Here is an 11,085-nt window from a genome sequence, read left to right on the forward strand (position 1 = left end):
CATCTGAGCTGATCTTGCCTGTGTGTGTGTGTGTGTGTGTCTGTGCTGAGGTGTGAGACAGAGAGGATGTGCTTGGACAGAGTGTTTTCCTCACCAGGCTTTCTGTGGTTCCAAACCAGATCACTGACTCACACAAAGAAAGACGTTGGCAAGCAGTGGGTAAATACGTCTCCATTTCTCCTCTGACTGAGGGAGTTTTTTTCTGTATTTGCGAGAGAAAAAAACTGCAAAAAAAAAACAAAACCACATATTCATCCAGACCACAGTGCACACGTGGCACTGTTTGCACTCGGTCTCTTCTTCCTTTCACCCATAAAAAGGCACAAAAACAAAAACCACTGAATGACATGATCTCGGGAAACTAAAGCTACGTCAAACTACAAAAGAGAGTGAATAAAAAATGCATGACAGAAAGAGAAAGAGAGCGATATTGACACAGGGTTAAAGCAGGCCCCTCCTCTCTCTGTCTCTCACCTGTTACTATGCAGACTAGTGAGATAGAGTAGTCCCGCCACCACAGGCCGTGCACTCTCATGGCCCTGTTGCAACGATCGATGGGCTAAAGCGTGTGGCACAAAGTGTGTTAGGGCGTGTCCATGTGATCTCGGGACAGGGCTTGTGTCTAAATTGATGTGTTTTGGGCATAAAATCAACTAAGCCAGTCCGTTTTTCCTTGTCATTTCCTTTAAAAGCCAGGTGCACCTCTGTCTTCAACGGAAATTGAAGGAGTGAACGATTATTCCCGCCTGAGGAGACGGATGTACCAGTCGGAGAGAGACGGGACACGAAAAGCAAGCCCTGACCCAGAGCTTTACCATTCCAAACTGATGAATCTGCCAATGATTTTTTCCTTTGGTCCATAAAATATCAGAAAACCTTAAATAATGTTGATCGGTGTTCGCCAAACCTGGAAATGATGATGTTCTCAAATGTCTTGTTTTGTCCACAAACCAAAATGGTTCTTTTACTGAATTCTTTGTCACCCAGAGCAAAGAAATGAAGAGAATACTCACATTTAAGAAGCTTAAACAATCAGAAATCTTGTTTTAATCATGTAAAAAAAGCTTTGAACTGATTAATCTATGATCAAAATAGTGGTCGATTAATTTAGTAATCGATGTCAGCCTTACTCCAAACCACACCATACTGTACCGAACTGAACTGTACCGTGATGGAAACACAGCATCTGGTTTCGACTAGGCCTGTCACGATAACGAATTTTGCTGGACGATAAATTGTCCCACAAATGATTGCGATAAACTTCAATATTGACCATTTTCATCTAATACAATGATAGTGGCTTTGCAACCAATTCCATCTTCCTCCAACTCTCAACTAGAGTTGTTCCGATTCCGATATCAGTATCGGAAAAGCCTCCGATACTGCCTAAAATGCTGGTATCGGTATCGGCGAGTACTGGAGTCCATATACCGATACCACGATACTGCACTATTTAAAGATTTAAAAATTTTAGTACATAATGACTGCACTTTAATTTGTTTTTTTTATAATTATTCCTATATTTATTTAAGTTGCTGTTGCACTACTGTTTTTTATACTGTTCTATTTAAAAATAAATATAAAAATAAATGGTTTCCATTTGCTGTATTCATTCATGTTTAGGGTTTAACCTGAGCAAGGCCTTGCCACAATGATAATCATATTACAGTATCACACGCAGGCATAGTATGATTTTTTTTTTTTTAACACACTGGTATCGGTATCGATACTCGGTATCGTCTGATACCGACAGCACGAGTATCGGAAAAAAATGGTATCGGAACATCTCTACTCTCAACTAGCATCTGGCTACTGCTCACACAGAAAAAAATATCAAGCTCATTTTATTTATCGTGCGATTCATTGATTTATTGCATATCGCGACAGGCCTAGTTCCGACGGCGTTGTACGATCACGGCACAACACGTCACAACACGTCCTACTTTGAAACAGTTGTCAGCTCTTCTCATTGTAGTATAGTCCAGGATTTCATTTGATTTTTTTGAAAAACAGGTGGCGTGTTTCGCTGAGTGTGTTCAGAGACTAATGACGCTCACGCTGCTCAGGACAATTAACACATTTAAACTCAGGCTTGTTGTGGCAGCTTTTGTCTGGAGCGTTATTCTCGTTTGTGTTCGGTGAGTTTCTATTTTGACAAAGCTTGTGTTCCTCTGCGATGTGCTCTAACGTAGTTTAAATTCAAAAACCACTGAACCACCGACAGACCGGCGATCTGTCAGGGTGTGACCCCGCCTTTCGCCCTATGTCAGCTGAGATCAGCACAGCACCCCGCGCAACTCTCATGTGGAGGATAAAGCGGTAGACGGGGGATGGATGGATATCGGAAAGCAGAGAAATAAAGCTTTGCACCCCTATACTTGTCATTACGGTAGCCCTCAGGACTTCCACAGAACGACCATCCAATCACGGAGGAGATTCACCTGTGACGTCAGTTTCTCAGTAACAGTTGAATAACAGCCAGATATCGAAAGTTATCATGGGAAAAGGAGCAGAACGGAGTAGAAGCACATTTTTTGACAAATCTACAGCCATAAAATCAATATAAATCCAGGCAGCCTGATTATCTTGATGCTCATAAAAGGGTTAACCATTAATATGAGGCGTTCTTTTGTCACATATAGTGGTATTAGCATTTTTACCCTTGTTTCCAAACATGTTTTAATCACTGTTTAAAGTCTGGGGGCCGAGGTGAATAACGGAAGTGTGAATTCCAATCGGAACTAATCTTTTTGGAATGAAGACCATGAAACACGAGACCACTTTAAGACCAACACAAGACCAATGAGTCGAAAGTGCATTTTGCCGTGTTTCCATTATGTTGAGGGTGAGTTTGGTACAGTACGGTATGATTTGGAATGGTAAAGAATTGCCTTTCAACTGAGAACAGTACGGAAATGTACCCCGATGCGACGACGATGAACAATGACATTGAACGCAACACAAGAGACAACAATGGAGCACATGGATGGTAAGAAAAAGTGGCTGATTTCATTATTCTCTTGGTAAAATGTGATGATTTTGTCACAACATGAAACTTTTCAATACGCGACACTGATACATTTCTGTTGTTGTGGCAGCAGCAGCAGCAACAGTGACACCACCACGCTTCTGTAGAGAGCACAACATCCACACTGTCTGAAACGTGATGCTTGATTAACAGCGAGTTCAATAAAACTGCACACAGTCAAAATCGATCAGGCCTGAACGTGTTCAGCTTCTAAACTAAAGACTTATTTGTTGCCAGTTTTGATGAGTCAGAGATCACACAAGTTTCTCATTTAAAATGGGATTTAAATACTGAAAAATGTGGAAGATATGGCCTTTTTTTATTGAAAGAAAAACAAAAAAAAAATATTAATGAAGGTTCATAATTTAAAAAATCAACTATGAACATTAACTTATGAAATGAACTTTGAACTAGTCATTTTTGGGTATATAAAACGTCTGTTTATAGCCACATTCAATAAAAAAGGGAAATTACACCTATTTAAACCTGTGCAGACTGTAGCCTACGTCTGTGGCCTTGGTCATCCTCATCTCCTGCTAGCAAAATAATACAGCAACGACCAGCCAGCACTGAAATTTCCACTAAAATTCTCCAGTATTTCAGTGCAATAATCTCTATTGTGATTCTCTGGAAAGCAGTTCTTTAATAAATTGAACACTGATGTCTTCTGGCAATGGAATGACAGCTTGGTGTTGTGTTTTAGATTTGAAGTTAAATCAAGCCAAAAAAAAAAAAGAAAAAAGGAAGTGACGGAGAACTTGTGACATCACAACCTCACATGACGCCCCGACAGCTTGGTTTACAGGACGGTTGGGAGCATGGGCTGAGCACATGTTCTCCACAGATTCAGCATTTCACACCAAGTAAACATAATCGGGGAATAGATGTTGACCATGCAAAGAAAGAAGAATGATCTTTTCCTAACTCTGACAACAACAGACAGAGAACCTAAGAATATACTGTGCGTTAAAGAATAAAAGAATACAATATATTTTGATAAGCGATTACTCGGTTTGAAGCTTTTTTCATGATTAAAACAAGATTTCTGATTGTTTCAGCTTCTTTTCTTCATTTCTTTGCTCTGGATAACAAAGAAAGCATTCAACGTGAATCATTTTGGTTTGTGGACAAAACAAGACGTTTGAGAACATCATCTGTGGACGTGTAAATACATGTTTTTAATTTTCAATAGGAAGAATGTTTTAGGGAACAGTGATGTTATTGGATGCAGGTAGAGGCCAGTAGTTGATCCGATATGTCAATCAGGTCTATATTACTGTTAATGAAACTCTTATCATCTGTTATCAATTGCACGATTGATCGATTCCTCGCTCTCTATCCCACACTCTATGCTGAAATCATAATTACGTGACGCCTTTGAAATACTGTTTTTCCACAGTTGGTTTGTAACGCGACACAAACGTTTGAGAACTTTTGCCTCTGAGCTGTAAAAACACCCTTAACACCCATGAGTTCGGAGGTTGGTCTCCTAACTCATGCAACGTGGACAACTTTTCCTCCAGTTCTGCCTGTGCTCAACCTGTTGCCATCATCCAATTTCCTTCTAAGGCTAAAACTAATCACTCACTCATTGTACATACAGAGACAAACAACCATTCAGTCTTACATTAACCACCCTTTTAGAGTGTCTAATTCACTTAATCCACAAACTGCATGTTTTTGTGTTTTCAGTGGGAGGAAGATTAGAACCGGTGACCTTCTCGCTCCGAACTTCTGTTTTGAAGCCCTCAGAACTGCAATTTGGTCGATGTGATGCAACCAGACTCCCATGATGACCAAATGTTAATCACAGAGGTGTTGACATACATGTGCCATATCTGTATCTACTTGTTCTAGACAAGAACTAACATTTTTTTACAAAATTGTTCTATTTAAGAAGACCTGAAACTAACAATTGAGACCATTATCTGCAGTAGAGGCTAATTTTTCCCATGGATTTCCATTCAAACTCAGTTTTTTTTGTATTTTTGAAACCAGTGGAGTGACTTCCTGTTCCTAATACCCCTGCTATTCAATATATTTCTTACTTCCTGATTGACTTCACCAAAGAGTTTTAACATTTTCCCACATGACGAACGGTTAAAACTCTGTCACAGTGACATGAACGTCTGTAAACTTTGGTTCTGGTGTGCAGAAATGTACAATGGCAACAAAATTGCATTATCCTGGAGACTGTGTTGGACGAATGTCCCGCACAACTCTTGTCAAGAATATCTCCAGTGTTCCATGGCATAGTGTTTTCCCTGATCGTGATAAACACAGAGGTTCTGAAACCTGAACACTGCCTAATCTGCCACGTTGAGATTTACTGCAGGCTAGCATAATATTGACTTCCCTGAATCTTGATACTCCCCCGTGATAATAAGAGGAAACCCTGTTGTCACTGATAGTTGATCTCTGTGTGTAAACAGAGATATTCAGCTCCTTGGGGGTTATCGCGGCTATCGCGGAGAGAACGATGGGAAGATAATAGCACTCTTGAAAGCTGAGGAGAAGTAGGAAAGACATTGGTTGGCGTCCAAGTATTATGAGTACTGGCACACGGATGATTCTCCGTTTAAACAATACTGACAAAAAGATCATGTTGTGTTTGTCCTTTTTCCCAACATGTTGAAAGAAGATATCTAACGGCCAAAGAAGGGAGATGAATTCATGAAGATCCATAATTTACTGTAAAAACTAAATACAAAGCATTCAAACAACGCTAGCATACCTTAATGCTGTGTTCTATTTGTAGTCAGAACACGGATTTAACCTTAACTAACCCTTGAATGTGAACTGAACAACCTCACATACCTCGAGTTAGCTTCCCCCGAACAAACACTGCTACTTTTACCATTAACACGCACCTCTGTCGTATTTGTTTTACAGTAAATCAGTCACACGTTCACACATGGATATGTTGCTACACTGTTTCTGTGCAGAAAACACCATGGATGGCCCTGGGGCCACATGTGGCCCTCCAATCGATTACATGTGGCCCGCCCACCACTGTGCAAGGTGATGGAATAGAGACAGAATATAAGACTAAATGTATTATGATAGTAATAAGACATTCAGTTGTAATCATTGCTTTATTAAATGTATTACACGCAACATGAAATGGCATATATATAAGCTGTTTTAATCACAGTTATCCTTGTTAATTTTCAATTTAATTTTCCGTTTTTGTGCATCATTAATGTTTTTATTGTGAATCATTTTATATCAAAACAAGCACTTTTACTTTGCAATTCTGTCTAATATCATAATGAATATCTTATATTGCCTACCGGCTACTACTTTTTTCCTCTATGTCGGCCCCCGCTTGACCAGACTATATGCTCATTGGCCCCCAGGTCATTTGAGTTTGTTTTTGAGTGGTTTTGGCTAACAATGGCTAATAATGGCTAATAATGGCTAATAATGGCTAACAATGGCTAATAGGCGGGCCATTTCCATAGCACCAAAAAGGAGGATATGCTACTATGCTACAATACAAAGTATTTGTATTTATTCAAAACAAAACAACTGACAGCTGATAGCTGAGAACAATAGCTTGCAATACAAGTGCACAGTCTTAACTTGGTGCACTTATACCCATAAACTGGCATCATCAAACTGCACCATCATGTCTATTCGCAACATTTCTGCTCTTTCCTGGCAGCATCCAGGAGGTTTTTTTGTTGTTGCCAAGGAACTTTTGGTACAAGCTTCCTATTAAAACGACATTATAGAAGTGGCAGCGCGTCTGTAGTTTTTGTGTTTGTCTGTGCAAAGGTGTCTCTAAATGGCGCCTTTTCCTTAAGTCCTACTGATATCAACGTCACGGCAACAAAACCAACGGAAGTCGTCCTCCCTGCTGTTGCTGATAAAGCTAATGCTCTGTTGACCATTCAGAATGAAAGTTTTCGACGTTTCTATCACGTTAGCTATATATCACACATATTTGATCAATCAGCTGTTAGACCATAGATATAAGGGCATTGGAAGTTGTGTTGCATTCAGTGCAACTCCAAAACAGAGCCAGACAGTGTATTTAAAGTTTTTTTTTCCAACTTCTCAAGTGGAACGCAATGAACAGTGTTTACCAAAGTGCAAGCCACTGTCCACTAGAGGGCTTTGGAGGTATTGCAGGAGGACAGCAGAATGGAATATAAATCCAAGTCCAAGTCTTAAATGTTTCAGAAAAATATGATGTAGCACTTTGATAATGTTGTGATTATTAATAAAAAAAAAATCATTTTTCCATTTACTTAAATTTTGTGCTGAATTCTTTCTCATGTACAAATCTGGGCATGGTCCTTTGGGGCCCTAGTACATTTTTAAGGGCTTTAACCTCCTGAAGTTTGGTATTTGGCACTGTAAACGCTGGGCCAGGTCTAAGAAGACCTCAACTAATAATTTTTGTCATTATAATCTGTTTTTAAGCGTGTCATATTGTGTGGTGGATATTTGCTGAACGGTGACAGACAGACAAAATCGTGTCATTGCATCATCTGTCCACATTACCACGGATATACAGTATATCCACCCAGAGAAGTTAAATATAACATAAAACACCTATTTATAAAGAGGTCTTTTAGCAGGAGGAGACGCAATAAACTTCTGAATGATGTGTTTGCTGGTCACACCAGCAGTTGGCAGCAATTCCATTGTGAAATTTGGGACAAGATTTCTGACAGTGTCCAAGGTTTTGGTGCAGACTTGGATCAATAAAGCTTTAAATTGGCCAATGTTGAATTAATCCGATGGAAGTCACACAGAGTAGTGATTCCACACTATTTATTTAATTCGACTCAAAACTAGAGAACATTTCACAGTGAAGAACACACAATTCTAGAAGGATTTAAATTCTATAGAGCTGTGATTTTGGTTTTTTTTTTCTTTCATTTTCCGTCAGTGGAAGCAGATGCATTTATCTCACGAGTCCTTGTAAGGACCCTGACTCGAGGCACTGACGTGAAAGGAGTTTTAATTGACTGCATGAGCTCACTGTGGCTCTCTCGGATTGGAAAGGCACGAACCTGCAGAGCTGCATCTTTGGAAAAGCATGACGCTAAGTGAGCTTGTATGTCCAGACTGGCTAAAGAGACAATCCACTCAAAAAGAATAATAAAAAAAAAGATCAATATTTCAGTTTTCAGAGCACAACAGGTGCAGTGAAATGGGACATTTGTGTGTGGAAACACAAGAAATTCATCAATTGCACAAGACACAGTCTTTTCTCGTGCATTTTAAATCCAAGAGAACTCAAACATAGCACATTCTTCCACATCCACTAGCGAACACTGAGCTGTGAGACTGGTTTGTGTAATTAAGACGTGGCTCGCCTCATATGCTGTGATGTACTGTATATGTGTGTATGTGTGTGCATATTGATGGGGGTTGGGGGTAAATCCAAAGAGGGACTCTGTGAGTCTATACAGTAGCTTTAGGCCCCAAAATCCTCTGCTTTGATCATCCCAGATTGTGATCACCTACAGTAGGAGTGATGATGCACACACACACACACACACACATGCACACACACACAGAAAACCCACAGAGGGGATGGACTAACATGAAAAGCCTCACACTGAAGGGACTGCAGAGGACATAAATAATATGTAGCTGCTGTACAGAACGTGCCGTTACATTCACTGAATTGCAATTTGATGCCAAACAGGATTAGCTGCACTCTTTCTTTCTATCTTTCTATCTTTCTTTCTTACAGCACAAAACAAACACATCCAAGTCATGATTATTGCACATTTACCTGCAACACTGGCATCTGGATTCATTATTGGTGCTGTGTTTGGTGCATGTGGACAGGGTGGGTTTTGGCGCACGGGGAGACGCCTGTGAAAATCCCCCCCCCCCCCACCCCAACACACACACACACACACACACATGCACGCGCTGACACACACACACACGCACCAAAAACATCTCTCTGTTTTTTTTTTGATAATAGATGCCTGATTCTAAACTTCATGTATTCGCACCGTGAACGAAGGAGGCGCTCGCTCCGGTCACGACCACCGCCTGAACATGTTCCAGGTGTGCGCTTTACCCGCAGTAACGAGACTGCGATGATGTTTGAGCCAATGCAGCGGCCACGCACACACACACACACACACACACACGCGCGCACGAGTGTGAAATGAATGAGCAGTCAACACATGAACCCTCCGCTGCCGCCGCCGCCGCCGCCGCTGCTGCTGCCGCTGCGGCGTTAAAATGCATCTGGATGTTGCTCCGATGTGCAAACGCAACCGTGTGACACATTTCAATGAGGGATGGGAGCGCGGCCGCGTCTACAGCGGGCGTGCGTGCGTCGTGCAGCTGCGTAAAAATCATGTTGAGGTGCGGGAGCCCTCTCGAAGCTTCAAGACACATCTTATGTTGTATGTGACAGAATAAAAGCACAACAGTCAGGCGCGCGCACACACACACACACACATCATGTGATGATGATTATTATTATTATTGTTATTATTGTTATTATTATTTAGAGGACGGGGTTCACTGATGTACTTACGCACTGCCTCCTTTTTAGGGTCCAGGTTGCTGGCAGTCTGCTGGATCTGGCCTATTTTGTTCTGGAGGACCCAGACCCGCTGGTTGGTGCTGATGATGTCGTTCTCCAGCTCCTGGAATAAGGAGCAGGCGTGCCGTGCCAGGTCAGACAGCTGTCGCAAGGTCCGGGACAGAACCACGTTACTGATGGCACACAGGTCCTCGAACAGCAGACCTTCATCGTTGGGGATGTGGTGCCTGCACAGAAGCTGCGGCTCCACAATCCGTTTGGCGAATGGCATTTTTCACGCCACGGATAATAATAATAACAGGAGTTGTAAGCCAAATGTAAATTCCCAGTGATTAGAAGAAGAAGAAGAAGAAGAATGAGGGGAAAGGGGAACACAGACAACATCCAAGTGTAGATAAAAATCCGCGAGAGAGCCGATGGAGGTTCGGGCCGACCTGCGCGTTATCCCCGGGCGTCAATCCAAAGTTCCCACATTCTCCTTGAGATCCTCCATCCTGCTGCTGCCGCCGCCGCCGCCGCCGCTGCCGCTGCTGCTGCTGCTGCTGCCGCTGCCGCTGCTTTCTGGGGGAATCACTCACACTCGCGCTCACACATGCACACACATGCACACACATGCAGGACACACAAGCTAAGCTCAGGTCAGCGGTGTGAGGATGCGTGAGGAGTCTGCGAGCAGGAGCTGCCGCCGTGTGGCGTCAAGACACACGCGACCGAACGGAAACGCCGCACAAATGGTTTCACAATAAAAGCCGGGGTCATGAGTGGTGAGCGCTGGAAGAGCACACACGCTGACACAAGCTCTGTCTCGGTTTTAGTGTATTCTCATAATAACAATAACAATAATAATTATAATAACAATGATAATAATAAATCAGAATTCATTGATCCTCAGGGGGAAATTACTGCTCGTTTTCGTTCCCAAAAAAAACGTTCTGGGAATGTTCCCTGAAGGTTCCCCATAGGTTCTCCTCTGGTTGCCACGGAAAGTTTTCTAATGTTCCCCTAACGTTCCTCAACAACCTTAATACAACCTTTAGAGAATGTTCTCTAAAGGTTCCCCAAACGTTCCTGTAACCACTTGTGTCACAACCTTCATACAACCTTTAGAGAACGTTCTGGTTCCCTGAACGTTCCCCTAACGTTACTTTTGTACAACCTTTATTCCAGAGAGTCACATCGGTACATATACTAAGATAGTTATACTAAGGTATGATATACTAAGAAAATAATATTATATACTATTATATATTATACACAATAAAATATTATCCCTGTGTCAAATACACAAGAACTGAATACATACAGTATAAAACAGTATCAGAAAAGTCATTGAATGAATGAATGTGAATAGATTACCTGAATACATTATTAATAAGAATTATAAATAATAATAACAAATCCCCTTTTAATGTGCTTTGCAACATCAACAGGAAAACAATAAATGTAAAGGTACAGTGTGTAACATTAAAGAAAGTTCCTTTATAGAAACTATACTACCATTAAAATAATAATAATTTTAAAAAAA

At 41.2% G+C, this 11,085-nt stretch overlaps 1 protein-coding gene across 2 annotated transcripts in view; it reads right to left on the reverse strand.

The window, feature by feature from the left end:
* The window catches only part of nhsb (Nance-Horan syndrome b (congenital cataracts and dental anomalies)), a 68,750-nt gene extending 58,480 nt beyond the window's left edge, over window positions 1–10,270 (reverse strand). Inside the window, exon 1 of one of the 2 annotated variants that reach the window (XM_058629851.1) lies at window positions 9,552–10,270. In XM_058629851.1, the coding sequence (XP_058485834.1) occupies window positions 9,552–9,831 (280 nt within the window). In that variant the 5' untranslated portion in view covers window positions 9,832–10,270. The remainder of the gene's footprint in view (window positions 1–9,551) is intronic. The other variant, XM_058629852.1, reaches the window with a different exon arrangement.
* Window positions 10,271–11,085: the final 815 nt, after the last annotated feature.

This window comes from Solea solea, chromosome 5, assembly GCF_958295425.1.
Source record: "Solea solea chromosome 5, fSolSol10.1, whole genome shotgun sequence".
In the NCBI taxonomy this organism is placed as follows: Eukaryota; Metazoa; Chordata; class Actinopteri; order Pleuronectiformes; family Soleidae; genus Solea; species Solea solea.